The 14,904-nt window shown below is 34.4% G+C and overlaps 2 protein-coding genes and 1 non-coding gene across 3 annotated transcripts in view; all 3 read left to right on the plus strand.

The window, feature by feature from the left end:
- Positions 1 to 301: 301 nt before the first annotated feature.
- TRNAM-CAU (transfer RNA methionine (anticodon CAU)) lies at positions 302 to 373 on the plus strand. Its single transcript has one exon. It is a non-coding gene; the product is annotated as a tRNA-Met (tRNA).
- A 6,839-nt stretch (positions 374 to 7,212) lies between these two features.
- Positions 7,213 to 13,269, plus strand: LOC149906179 (uncharacterized). Its single transcript, XM_090105755.1, has 5 exons — positions 7,213 to 9,101; positions 9,399 to 9,854; positions 12,201 to 12,296; positions 12,766 to 12,919; positions 13,072 to 13,269. Exons 1-5 carry the CDS (start codon positions 7,213 to 7,215, stop codon positions 13,264 to 13,266), a joined length of 2,790 nt encoding a protein of 929 aa, XP_089961881.1. The 3' UTR covers positions 13,267 to 13,269.
- Positions 13,270 to 14,311: 1,042 nt separating this feature from the next.
- Positions 14,312 to 14,904, plus strand: part of LOC149906180 (uncharacterized) — a 46,972-nt gene continuing 46,379 nt past the window's right edge. The window contains exon 1 of the mRNA XM_090105736.1: positions 14,312 to 14,610. Within this exon, the coding sequence (XP_089961862.1) occupies positions 14,599 to 14,610 (12 nt within the window). The 5' untranslated portion in view covers positions 14,312 to 14,598. The remainder of the gene's footprint in view (positions 14,611 to 14,904) is intronic.

Here is a 14,904-nt window from a genome sequence, read left to right on the forward strand (position 1 = left end):
ATTGCTTTTTATCAGAAATGATATGCAGTATGCTTAAGTTTAGTCTGTAAAACGTTAACAATGATTTATTTCAGTCGTAACCATATTTTTTTCGAAGGTTTTTTAGGGGGACAAACATTTTGTAGTAATGTACAATTATTTTGAAAACGACTCAGCTACCAATTAATTATATTTAATTTTAATTAACTATAAAATCAATTATTATATTCGTTTATTTATTTTGTTTGCTTTAAAAATTTACAAATTTCAGTTATAATATAGAAAGCGCAATATGATACTTAATTTCGTTGCTCTCATAAAGAGCAGAGTGGCGCAGTGGAAGCGTGCTGGGCCCATAACCCAGAGGTCCGTGGATCGAAACCACGCTCTGCTAGAATATTTTTTTTATTTTTATTATGATACAAACATCATTACAAACATAATTTTTATTTAACACACTAATTGTTTTTGCATAACAAATTGTTCTATTTTTTTAAGTCCATAAAATACGAGTCAAAGTTTTTTTACCCACTCAGAGGTGATAGTTACAATTGAAGTGAATGAACAGTAAATATGTCTGGCTATAAGCATCTATGTAATTGCGGGGCGAGTTTCAACTCCATTAGCGGGCCGTCACGCGAGATTTATGTTTAATTGAAATCTTGCAGTTATTGTGCCACTGTTGATTTATCGGACACGTGGTTACCCCGAAGTTGGGGAATGCGCGACCAGTCCCATCTTGCAAGCAAGCATTTTAAATACAGTTTATTATGTCTTTGAACTTCATGATATAATTAAACATGGTTTTACTTAGGACAGAGTGATCAGTGTCATACAGAAAAGTATGCAAAAAGATGTTAATTGTACAGTTTTCAAAAAAAAAAAAAAAAAATTTTGCTTATAATTTTTCGATTTTACGACACTAACATAACAAGTACCTCTACCCTAAATACCGCAACTTTACTTCACAGTGAAGAAAATATACGTAAGAGATAATATTATAATCATAAAATATCCCACAAACGTGTGGTATCACCAACATGATACCAAATACCACTTGATAGCTGACGGCGGTTCTTCAGTACCATTCAGTGTACCCTGTGGTTAATGAACGTAGGTACCACTGTGGGTACCACCCAGCGTAGCCTAGCCTTGACTCACCCTTGAGGTTGGAAAAATAGATCCTTTATTTTTGGTAGAACTGAGCTTAGACGCTCTAAATTTTAAAGTAACTGGGTATTTGAAGATTTATTTTTTCTAAAATCAAGGAAATACAACATAGAAGATATGAAAATATGCACCTAGGTAATATAAAGTCGGTTTACCTTCCGCCAGTTTCGAATGAAGTAACCTGCATCTTTCGAATAACATATTTTAAATTGAATATAAATAATTGATCTCATTCAAACACTTTACTACCTAGTTCACATTGCAAATATACAGCTATAATTAAAATTCTAGTCCAACATAAAAATTATAAATAAATGGCCAATACATTGGACGCACGTCAGGTATGCAAAAGGTGCATTGAACATAAATCGGTGGCCACGCCTAAATCTAATGAGAACTATAATTGATTCCCTCCCAGCCTCGCTGTTCCTCCTTACCTATATAATTATTAATAACCTGCAGTACTTTATATTAGATGTGGATTGTATTTTATCGAATAGGAGCACGGAATTGGTAACTGGATGAGTAGATAATAACTAGCTAGACCTTGTTATAGCACTAGGATTGTGTTTACAGAACGATTTTCTAGAATTTGATGAGCAGTTAGGAAGATCATTTTGAGTTGGTAAATTTATTTTTACTATTTGATACTCGTAACTCGATGATTCTCAAAGGTTATTAGGTTTTTTATCACTGCCACAGGCCACTACATACCTACCATGAAATTTTAATTTCTCAAGGAGTGTTTGATTCATAAACAGTGGAACACAAGAACAACAACAGCCTATTCGGGATGATACCTTAAAGATACAAAGAGATATTTCACTCATAATTGCTTATTACAATAATGAATAAAATAATCGGGTAAAGAATTCGAAGTAGGCCTAGAAAAGCAATTTTCCTTCACCCTAGTCTTTCATCACATATTAAGAGGACTACACTGGACATTAAAAAAGCACCAGTATAGGAAGCAGATCTTAACAAACAGGAGATAAGTCAAGGTCCCGGTAACGTATGTCTCCCCCGGGATCCGCTGATTCATTAGCACTGAATGCCGAACTAGCATTCTTCATTACGTCTAAACTAGCTATCAATATTAAGTATCTAGTAGTTGTGTTGCTAGTTCTATACCTACTAAATATCTAAAACATGCACTTGTCTCTTTTGGAAAATGCTGTTATGTAGAAAATGCTGTTTTCTGATACCAATTTTGATAAATCGTAGCACGTAGAACATAATTTTCTCAGCTTCTGCAATGCCTTTCACTAATATTCATAAAATATTTCCTCTCCTGTTCGATTAGAGTCGTAACATGTCACAATATAGTTCGATAGTAGGCAACCCAAAGTCCAAACAACTAGTAATAATGCCATGTATCTAGCAGCTAGCTAAAATATCTGAAACCTGACTCGCCGACAAATGATTTACAGCACAACAATCGGATAAATAAACCCATAAAATAACTTCACGAGAGATGTTTTAGAACGTACAATATTGTAAAACAAAATATAAGTAACGCATAAATCAAGGTTCCCGCAAAACGTCGAGCTAACTTATCTTAAAAATTGATACCAATAAATTAGTCGCCGCGAAGATTAAGTATTCCGTATTACCAATCAACCGGGGCCCTCGGTTAATGCACGAGATCCGTATCTGTTACAAGTATATTACACACACAATGCATTGAAAAAGGTGCCTATCCGTCATTGGTTTATGTGTACAGCCATCATTACTCCGCGTCACGGCGCGCGAGAGCAGTCGCCGCGGCGACCAATGGCGCGCCGCCGCACGCGCACCCTGCCGCGTTCTTTATACCGCGGACGCACGGGAATATATCACCATTCAAAAGGGTTTACGTATCTTGTATTCGTCATCGTTAGAGGCTGGCTATCCCAATAAATAATAGGTATAAATCCATCGCAGTTGAAATGGACCTTTTTGAAATGTTTCTGTGTTTATGTGCGCGTCAGCGGGGAGTGCTCCGCTCGCTTATAATGTTGTATATATTTGTGATGGCGATGCCTTAATTGGACTTGTCTTACTTCTTTCCAATCAATTCGAAATTCAAGTCGTTTTTGAAGTGAAAACTTCTTTAGCGGCGTTGAGCACTTTTTCTGTAATGGGTATAAAATCTTAAATTCGCGTCAGGACACGTGACCTGATCGAAAAAGCGTAAGACGGATATCATTCCAAAATATCAAACATGCTCAACGTTAATAATAATCAAGTTTTCACTTCTGCCGGCACTCCCGGAATGCAACCCGTCTTTTTTTTTATTGTCTTTTGAATACTTTTTACAAATATGAATAAATCAGTTTGACCTATGCTACGATTTAGATATTTAACATTTCCGATGAAAATAGATTTTTCAATACATCATCACCTGTGAACTTACCTGTGAAAGATGTGAAATCAGGCGATTTTCCGGCGATTGTTGGCGATCCTCTTGAAATGCTTTACAGATTCATATAGGTTACCTGTTTTTGGTCAAATAAATTTTGATATGCTTCATAATTGAAAGAAGTTGAAATTGCAGTTTGATGATCGAATTCTTTCTTATGAGAATTCGACTTGCTCCTTCTAACGACTTTCACCTGCGTTCGACTGCACGGGAAGCGATTATACGTACATTTGAAAAATCTGCATAATAATAAACATATTTTTAAATATGAAGTCACCTAAATATATTTTATGTAGGTATCATAATGTGAAGGGAACACGAAAATTGTACTAGACAAGTTCTTACAGGAATATCAATCTATCGATACAAATACGAGTATCTTATAGACGATCTTCTGCATATTATTTTACCTTTAGTTGTATGAGTGAAGCATATGTACCTTCGTACTAAATCTAACTAATGCTATTTTGATGTATAATAAAAGATGAAACTTGAGACCGGAAAGTAGCTCATTATCTATGTTTATGGGAATTTGATAAGATCACACGATATAAAAACAGTTTTTAAATCTCTAGATCACTTCTATTAAAATATTTACCTATTTCATGGATTATTAAAGACATATTATCATTCTATGAAAACGACATTGACCCAGATCATCATTAGATACGTTTTTGTTCAAAAACTAACTTCTAGTTTATCTAAGTGAATTTCCCAATGCCTTTGCCTCACGTCTGAAACAAGCAAATTATCCAGCTCCAATACAAATATCATAACAAAGAATAAAACCTCCTATAAATGGATACACCGGAGGCTGAACCACACACCGTGAATTATTAATGAAACCTTTCAATACAATAGCAAGACATGGGTACATAGCATAAAATTCGCTTAGTAGCAAGCGGTCCATTTCGATAGCTCTAATTTAAAACATAATATCAAGTTTTTTATGCATTGCATCAATTAAATATTTCCTAGCACATTTCAGCTACTCAGATCAAGCCTAATATTAATCTATCATTCATTTTAAAGCTTAGAAAACACCAAGAAACACTTAGACTGGGAGTCAATCCCGCGTCCTTTACCCTAACCTTTCTTAAAATCTATCAGTTCTACACAAATAATTTTAAATGGACATAATTTTAAAAAGCAACTACGGAGTTTGCTGCTTCTTTTCTGTAGATACTGCTTTCTGAATCGGTGGTTAATGGAAAAACTGTGCTAAGAGTATTTAAAAGAGCTTCTAGAAGAAGTCTAATCGAATAATTGAATTAATATGAAAGCGGACACAAAATATGAAGGTCTCAAGTAGAATGCACTGGGCAGTGCGTTGTCTGTGGCTCGGAGGTGACAGGGCGGGGTCGATCGATGGCGACGTCGTTATTAGGACGACAGCCTTTGACGACGACGAGGGGTGATGCATTTCGATACTTTTTGATGGGATGATGTTGTATTCTTTTTTTTGAATATTCTTTATAATACAAAACTTGATTTGGTGTCTCTGTTGTGTAATGAGTTGCTGAAGATGAACTCGATAAACTATGAAACTAGTTAAATTTTAACCAGATTAATTTAAATTTTCGTTTCTCTTATAATTATAATAATTTAGAGAATAATATATTACTGGAATACATTGTGTTCTTGTCTAGTCATATTTTGTTACTTAAACATGCTTAAGATGACAGCGTTTAATTCATTGAGTGGACTTGAGATCTAGAAAGATAAAAGCAATCTTTCCTCTAAAAATATATTTTTACGGTAAATTGCTATGTGAGTGCAACAGCATATCCGGTGGGGGCGGGTCCTTATGCTAGTAAAATACTAAATAATATTACTTTAGAATTTGGTATAATAACACCATACCATCACAGTGTTACACTTACTTATTAAAACGTCCTCCATAGAAAAAAAATCATTGGGTCACCAAAAGTATCGAAACGAAAGTAACCCGATCGCACACAAGTGACGGACAGACAGCGGGCTGACGGACACATGTACACAATAGACACGGTTGACTTCTGATGCACCCGTGTTCGCTTTTATTTGCTGCCCAGCTCCCAGTGGGGCAAGGGGCAAGGGGCAAACGCTTTTTTGGTTGGAATAAGAGTTTTTTTGTATGGTGTATTTAAAAAATTCATGAACTTCTATCGTAGATGCTCAGGATGGAATACCTATATTTTTTGACAATAAAAATATTTGGTACTCTACAATTTATGTTATTATAATTATGTAGGTACTTAACATTAAATTAATTAGAAATGATATACCACCATATATGTAGATTTTTTTTAAAGAAATGCTCTTCTATTAATTCTTTTAAATTATATAATTATTTTTTCTTTCTATAATAGACTCAATAATAAGACGCATTATGAGTTTCCATTTCGTAGAGTTACATTTAGAAAAAATACAGCGATTTTGAAGAAATTACTTAGATTAAACATAAGCCAACAAAACATTAGTACTTAATTACAGAACTAAAAAAATATTTACCCGATTTTATAATTTTTAACGATTTTATTTGCGTTATAACGCAACAGAAAATTATTGGAAAGAAAATCCTTATATTTCTACCTTCCGCGTACACCTTGTTCAGAGTTCAGACACAGCCTAACCAAGATCGCTACGAAGAAACCGCGGCCATAATTAAAAGATTCCACGAACACACGACAATAACGTCATTAGCGGCAACTGACGCGGCCATTTGTCACCTGTCATTTGTCAGCGGTTTGTCAATTGTCAGCGACAATGGTGTCAGGCGGTGCGCTCGCGATTGAAGCGTGTCCATGTTATTGTTAATAGATTGGTGATACGCGAAATGTAACATACTGTATATTGCTAAATAAATAAATTTCGGCGTTACAGATAGAAATGACCTGTCTACTGTCTACATCATCGTTTGCCCCTTTTTCAAGTTCATTAAATCAGCTGTTTCATTTTGTAATTTTTGCAATAAGAAAAAGAACTACCTTCTGAAAACCTTGTAATGAAACAATATGACGAACTGTACAATTCTATAAGTAAATTTCAAAATAATTGAATAAATTAAAATTATACAAATAGCGTATAACTTTTGAAAGAATATGTAAATCTTGAACAAGTCTAATGTTAGATAATAAAATCGGTAAATAATTCTAGTCCTATTTCATAAGTTTATATTAGCTGTGTTTGTATAATTTATGGGCAGGCTACGCCGATAGACGCTCATTTAACATAATAATTCTACTTTGAATCCGACTTTATTTCTAGAAACAACATCGTGATTTATAGCCAAACTACTGTCATATTGCAGCAATTCCCTTCGTTTTCCGACCCAGTTGTCAGCAAACAATAATCAAATTCTTTCATAACTCACAGTGACTTCAAGTTAATAGAGTGATAGATCGTCTTATGCAAATATAGGGTTATAAGTTATAACGAAACAAAGTTGCGCAGTAATGAGAGCCCCGCTTGCATACACTATTGTACATCACGAAATAGCTACGGTTGAATAATTCGCATTCAAGGCATATTTTATGTTCTAGTTCACCGGCCTTCGAGATGTCACCGTAATATCTAGACGCCACGCGATTAATAAGTTATTTCCGCTCCGTCACGACATCGCATCCCTTAATCGCTTTCGTTCGTCGCGTAACTGTATTCATATTCCTCTCTATTTCCAGATGCTGTCGCCACACGACGACGATGACGACAATCACCTTTGCATCAAATGCAACGAAACTATAATCGGACTGGACAATTACGTCAAGCATCGAAAGGAGAGATGTGGAAAGTTGAAGAGTGTTGATAAATCGGTGCTTCCTACTATAGATCCGCTGGAGCCGACGTATAGTCTCGGCGCTGATGTATTTTTTCAGTCCTTAGAACTGCAGAGTAGCGTCAAAAAATCTTCATCGCTATCGAGACTCACGCCACCGACACCTATTTACAAATCTAGTGCAGATAGAAAAACCACATTAACAATTGCTTCAACATCAACATCTAGAGATATTCCTAGAATGAGCCCATTAGAAAATAATCTAAGAGGAGAGGATTGGATTGGTGGACACAGCCTGAAAATAGAAACAAGTGAAGATAATCAAATGAAACTGATCAATGCTGTTGCGAGCATCAGCGGGGCGGCCAAGAAAGATCTACCTACATCTTCATATAGCATTAATACGTATAATGATTTCAAAGGAGACGATGACTTGGATGAGTCTGATGATTCAGAAGATGAAGATGAGGAAGAGCCGCCTCATGAGGCAAAGTGGAAACCTCCACCAAACTACACAGGTGGGAAGTGGCGACCAGCATCACCAGAACATGATGAATGGGAGCGACTTAGTATAGATGGAAATGACCGTGAAGATGATTACGACGCACCGCCACCTGACCATACAAAAGGCAAATGGGTTCCGGGCCAAGATAAAACACAAATTATGCAAACAACGATCCAATCGAAAGGCTCCGTACAGTACTGGTGTGGACCTTGTAATCGCCGGCTAGGCTCTAGAGCTATTTACGATAAACATTTAATGTCCAACTTGCATATGAGAAAGGTACTTCCAGAGCATGAACTAGAGTTCGCTGGACATTTAGAACCGATAAGAACAGTAGCAGAGAAACGCTCTACACGGTCCACATTATTCACCAATGACACTATTTATACACAATTTCATAGAAAGAGACAGAAATCAGAAAGCGTTAAGACAATAACGAAAAAGAAGAGAAAAAGGAAACCGATTTTTGTACAATGTTCAGGTTGTAAATCACGTGTTCGATTGCACTTGATGGGAAAACACTTGATATCTCACTATCACTTCAGAAAAGCAACCGATATGAAAAGCGTTGACTATAAACAGCTTATATTAAACAACATGGATGCTGTTGTGCATCAATCACCATTTCAATGCAGTCCTTGCAAGTTTTACACTAACTGGCTTTCGAATTTCATGCAGCATTGGTATTCCGAAGAACATGAACAGAAAGTGGCGTCAATGAGTGGCAGATTTTGGTGTTCGTTTTGCAAATTTGAATGTGATACTTCACAAGAAATGCTCGACCACTTATCTAGTTCTGAACACACCGAAGTGGTTGCAGTTATCAATAGATCAATGCCAATAATTATCCGCAAGAAGTCAGTAATAAAATGCGATACCTGCGATATGGAATTTCGGTATAACATAGAAGTAAAACAACATAGCAAGAAAACAGGACATGACATAGCGTACACAGCAACCGATATGTATCAGGAATTGCACAAGTGCCAGCATTGCAAGAAGAAGTTCAAATCCTCAGTTTCCTTATGTTCCCATTTAAAGTCTGAGCATAAAGCGAAAGTTTTCTTTTGTCTCGTATGCTCTAGGGTATTCAATTCTTCATCAGAGGCGAAACAACATAGACAGACGTCCGAACACAGAGTACGTACCAAGGAGAAGATGATCGCTCGTGGTTTATGCACTAAGGATTTGAGAAAGAAATGCCCGTACTGTCCGGGAAAAGTACTTCTGAAGAACGTCATTGAACTTAGAGATCACGTTCGAAGAATTCATCCAAATATAAAGAAAAAGTATGTTTTTCCCTGTTATTTGCTTTGCTAATCATCATCATTATCTAAATTTGTAAATTGTGTTATAGTCTTTCTTTATATGCCTACTTTTTCCGAATTTCGGTAAAATAGTTATCAACCCTTTCATCGATAGGTTAGAAAAGCAGACAAAAACACAATTTAATAATTTAAATATGTATTTAAGGTTCTTATAGGTTATTGTGCTGCAAATAAGCACAAGGTTATAATAAGTGCATTAGATACCTATATGACTTTATAAAAAAAAAAAACAATTCAATTAATTTTTCAATATAACAGATGTTCCAAATGCGGCAAAGCGTTCACGCTACCCCAAGAAGTGACGCAGCACATCAAACGCAACGCCTGTCAGTTCCTCGAGCCGCACGCCATCAGCTCTGGTCTCTGGAACTGCAGCCAATGCCTCTTCACCACCGACTCGCAGGCTGAATGCTTCTTCCACGAAGTACTCCACACATCCCCCCTGCAAGAATCCACTGATTCCAAAACTATTAAATACCCTTGTCCTTTATGCAATAAGGTGTTTAAAAAGAAGTCTCTTAGGGAACATCTAAGGCAGCACACGTTTGAAAGGCCCTTCGCTTGTCCGGTTTGTGGAGCAAATTTTACAAGGCAGAGCAGTCTTAGTAACCATATGAAAGCAAAGCATGAAGATCAGAGTTCGGGCCATAGTTCTGAAGTTGTAAAAAGAGTTGAACCTAAATGTGGCAGATGTAAAAAGAAGTTTCAGGATGAGTAAGTATTTTGTTTTTATTTTATGTTTTTTTTGCGATGAATTTGAGAACAAGTTCACCCATTTGAAAATTCGTTGACTGCTAATAAAGTAAAGAAGCATAATGTTAAATTTATCATTTTCAAAGCAAGTTATTCGATGTCCCTGTACATCACAAATAATTTAATCCAGTCCGAGCGTTACCAGGCATTCCGGTATTTATATAACGTGCTAAAATACTGAATATCATAGAACAAGCTATGAGCAAGCGCTACTAAAATAAAGGCCGTCAACATTCGCGGCGACCGGCGGATGCAACAGTGTCAGCCGTCACACAACTCCTTCACAAATATCAGGCGCATTCATAACGACACCGATACTTTGATACCGTCCCAGTGTTGACGTTTTTAACTGAACACACATAAATCCCGCTCCGGATGCTCTCCGTAACTGAAAATACCACTTACATTTTATTGAAGGCACGTGTTGTTTCGACGATATGTACGATATGCCAAATGGTTTATTCGCTTTGACAATCTCTTGAATTGTCGCTTCTAAATATACCGTTTTGATCTGTCCACTCGCGTGACATAATTCCCGACTTGGCCCGTTCCTCGTCTCGTTTATGCGCTTGTGTCGTGTTTACTGAATAAATCTCAATCATAGTTCATTCTCCGATGCTCATATCGTGGTGTGACTTCACATCTCATAAATCGTTGATATCACTGTCATCTTTATTGAAAAAACAAGGATTTTCTGTGAGACGCTCGCTGTACGTTACAATATTCTGTAAACATATTTTCTTGTTTATATGCATTAAGAACAAACGTTGTATGATCAAAAATGTTAGTTACTTTATGTAAATAAGTATTCAGATGTATTAAGTACAATACTGAAATACTGAATACATATTTAATTACTAATTCATCATAAATAAAAAGTACTCAAATCACCACAAAACGGTGATAACAGCGAGTTTAGGATGCCCCATTCAGGCCACTAACGGCCATGATGGTGCAACTTGGTACATCTGATGTGCATAATGCACTTAGTGTTAACATATAGACTGTAGTGTTTGCGTAATGACACTTTGAGAGTCCAATTTTGGAAAAGTTTGCTTAAGTGCCGGTTAAGTTTGGTGTTTGGGTAACTTAACGCCGTTTGCCATACATTCAGTTGAACGGTATCATTTTAAATGACTCTATATTCATGGAAATGTGTGCCAGCAATGTATGAGTGCCTAGTTTAGCAGCCATTGCCTATTACGCTTCGAAAAAACATCTCAAAGATTTAAATTTATCAAAACTTCGTCTAACTTACGCACGTAAATTCGTCTGCTTTCAAAAGTAATATTTTTTTTTCATTGCTCCGTTCATCTAAACAAACAAACACTCCATCTTAAATATTAATTCCTAAAACGCTACGACAAAATCTAAAAATCGATTTATCGACACAACAATCAGACTAACGAAACATAATCAATATAAAATAATTTATTTTTCTTTCTAACGTAACCTCATACTCCACGCTCGTTAACTTTATTAAACAGACAAGCCAGGATCTGTCGCAGTTTTCTGAAATAAAATGCAACAATTTTAAAAGTTCAACGGTCGCATACCTCGTTAGCTGCAAGCGAATTCCTTGGCGCCTCTCTCGCCCCGAAATTATGTAATGGCGATTCGTCCACTTCTATTTATTACTGTTTTACGCTTAACAGGTAATAAATATGCGCTATATGGAGGTTGTATATGAGAGTCGTTATTTACTTCTAATCTTCGTCATATGTTTCAGAGAGCGTGGGTTTAGGATCGATGTCGATTCAATTCGCAATTCACGTAGCATAATATCATAATCATATGTGAAGTTTATATTTGTATATGGTTGTTCTTGCCTTGTCTGATTTATATTTCGTCAACTTATTGTTTTGACCATTACTTTTTATGATAAGGTCATAAAATTTAACATTGAAGAATTTCGTTGAGATGTTAGAAGCTCAAAAGTTTATGTTTTTAATTCTGTTAAAACTTTTGCAATCTTTGCATCGTTTTAAAGCTTTTTTAATGCGATCTAGCTAAGTGGTTATAGGTTCAGTCTGTGGTTCAGTGCCTTTTGATGATTTGTGAAATATGACGTCATACCCATACAGAATTAATTATGTAGGACCTAATAAAAGCAATAATGTTTGTATTTACCTACATTAGACGTGAGAGTTAAGCAAGTTAAAATCGACGAATTCAATAACTGATTGTTATTGAAATGCAAAACTTAATACATCCTAGTATTTTTCACAACACATAATATCATAGACGTTCCCATCCTTAGTTGGATCTCATAATTAATTAATTAATTATTGATCATGATGTTTACAGAAAAGAATTGATCGATCACGCTTGTCCAGTGTTTGAATTGAAATGCCCTGAAGAGCAGTGCACGTTTGTAGCAAGTACTCCGTCACAATTGTTCAGGTAAATAAAAATAAAAAATCTGTACCTAGGTACCTATTACAATTTACATTAGTTTGAACTTAATTAAATTCAGTATCTAGCAATTTTAAATACATACTTTAATTTGGGATGATTTACTTATAACATTCTTATCATTTTAGTTATTATTTTTATAACAAAAATGCTTGTAAACGTTTGAAAGATTTTAATGAATGGTAAAAATTAGGCGGGAATCGAACCTGCTTATTATAATTTTTTAACTTTTCGTTAAATATCCATATAATATATTGTGTCAGCGCCATCTAGTGGCATAATCAAATATTATTATGAACGTCATGCATCGTATGTCATTTTATCCAAATGAAAATTAAGCACAAATTAAGTGTAGTGATACATCTAAAAATACCTAGATGGCGCTGATATAAAAACATAAAAAAAATCATTATTTTGGCTACCACTAAATAGATAATTATTGTTATTTAATTTATAGGCATCGCAGAAGTCACGGGATAGCGAAGGTTCATGAATGTTCAGATTGTGATTTTAAAACAGATCAAATTAGTCATTTGAAACGACACATGGTTTGCCACAAAGGAGAGAAACCATACGCGTGTCCGCATTGTAACTTCACTTGTGGGAGCTTGGTAAGTTTATTCTTTTTTCTTAATATTGTAATAGCTGTATAAATTTGCCTTTATTAAGTATAATTTTTGTGTAAAAATACCACACGTAATACATGTTTGATAACAGCGCCATCTATCAAAGAGAATATTTAACACTCAATTTTGTTTTTCAGGAAAATCTACGTAAACATGTTCTCAAAGGGAAAAAACATCCAGGGATGTATCTTTATCAATGCAAGTGTTGCGAGTACCAAACTAACTTAGCCACGGAATTACGGATGCATTATATTACTAAACATCCTGATAAATACAATCAAAAGGCTGCCGTTGAAGAAGTTAAAAATCAATTGAAAGTGAAATTGTTGTAAAATAGTCTACATAATATTCAATGTTATTTTTTATTATGATTATTAATAAATACTTTTTAAATTAAATAATGCTGAATCATTTTTATAGTAAAGGGAAAGTATTTTCCTAAACCCCATTGATTTTTCACACAATACCGAATTTCTGGATATCACTTCCTTAATTATTATAGGTGTTATAATTTATAATGTAAACGCAAAAGTAAACGCTTCACACAGAATAATACTAATAATAATATAATATCTAAGTAGTAGGTAGCAATATTATACTACCACAGACTAATATACTACTTGTATACGTAATATATTATTATTAGTCTGTGAAACTACGTATACAAGTACTTATTACATTATAACATTTTTTTTACATTATTATACATACACTATCATATCTACATACATATCTACATTTCATTATTATACATAATACCTCATAATACATACATTAATCCTCTTTTGTATGTAATGAACCAGACATGGTATTATGTACTTGTATAGTAGTATATTATTATTAGTCTGTGGTATTACGTTGTATGTACGTAGTATCACAGACTAATAATAATATACTACGTATACAAGTAGTATATTATTATTAGTCTGTGATAATACTATCAACGAATAAGTCAATGAAATCTGCAATGTGTCTATCTGATTTTGGTGAGACTTTCTTAAATAAACAAATGATTATATCTTTGCTATTTATCGATATTATGTAATTCTAACATCATTGATTAAAAACTAGTGGTGTATTTGTGGCTTAGATATTTTCGAGTTTACCTATTCGTTTGGTTCTAGCGCCATCTCTTAAAACTTTATCAACACAGAATTATTTTTAAATTTAGTTAAACTAGATGGCGTGCATGTCCTTTAATTTTTTTTTATAAATAAAAAAAAAGGTTTAAAAACTGCATTTATAAGTTAATTATTATTTAACTTGAAAATTTTATTAAAATAGTTAAGAATTTACGTAAATTATATTAATTTCAAAGTCATAATGGCAACACTGCAACTCATTTCCGTATGTCATTTTTCCAATACTCATTGGGTGGACTGGAGGGAAAATAAATAATACAACATGGTGAATGGTGTAGCGTAGTCGCGCATGTTGAATTTTTCTATAAATTCGCCGGTTTGGTCTTATGTTAATGCAAAAATAACAACCGTATTATTACAAACAATTAATATATATTTAAAACTTTATCGTAACATTGGTGTGGTTATTTTATGTGATAATTGAGTTAAAACAGTAAACACTCGCGTAATAAATATATGAAACAGTTTTGCGATGGATTTTTATTTTACTGTGCAGTGAATATTATTTGAAATACATACAAAATGTCTCTAAAGGTAAGTGCTTCTACTGCTTTTCTCATAATATTAAGTTAATTAATTTTTATTTCGGGTAGATTGAAGGAACAAACCGTTTAGATTGATAATTTACGTAATTTATATAATTTTATAAAATCCAAACACGCTACCTACTCTGAAATATATTTTTAAGGAGTATTTGATAAGAAATAATAAATATAAAAGAAGTTGTGATCTGCTATGAAAATTGAAATGCATAAGGTATTCGAGAATGTGCAACCTTGACTTACCGATACGTAATGTTTATTTTTATATTTTGCGTATATTTGTCGA

Source organism: Colias eurytheme, chromosome 9, assembly GCF_061535395.1.
Source record: "Colias eurytheme isolate Ceu_HAF_F1 chromosome 9, ilColEury1 Martin Lab GWU primary, whole genome shotgun sequence".
Lineage (NCBI taxonomy): Eukaryota > Metazoa > Arthropoda > Insecta > Lepidoptera > Pieridae > Colias > Colias eurytheme.

Excerpts from the sequence above, each read along its gene's own strand:
- LOC149906179 (XM_090105755.1), top strand. The coding sequence starts at position 7,213 with ATGCTGTCGCCACACGACGACGATGACGACAATCACCTTTGCATCAAA. Across the intron at positions 12,297-12,765 it reads ACTCCGTCACAATTGTTCAG|GCATCGCAGAAGTCACGGGA; the intron begins GTAAATAAAAAT and ends TTTAATTTATAG. Across the intron at positions 12,920-13,071 it reads ACTTCACTTGTGGGAGCTTG|GAAAATCTACGTAAACATGT; the intron begins GTAAGTTTATTC and ends TTTGTTTTTCAG.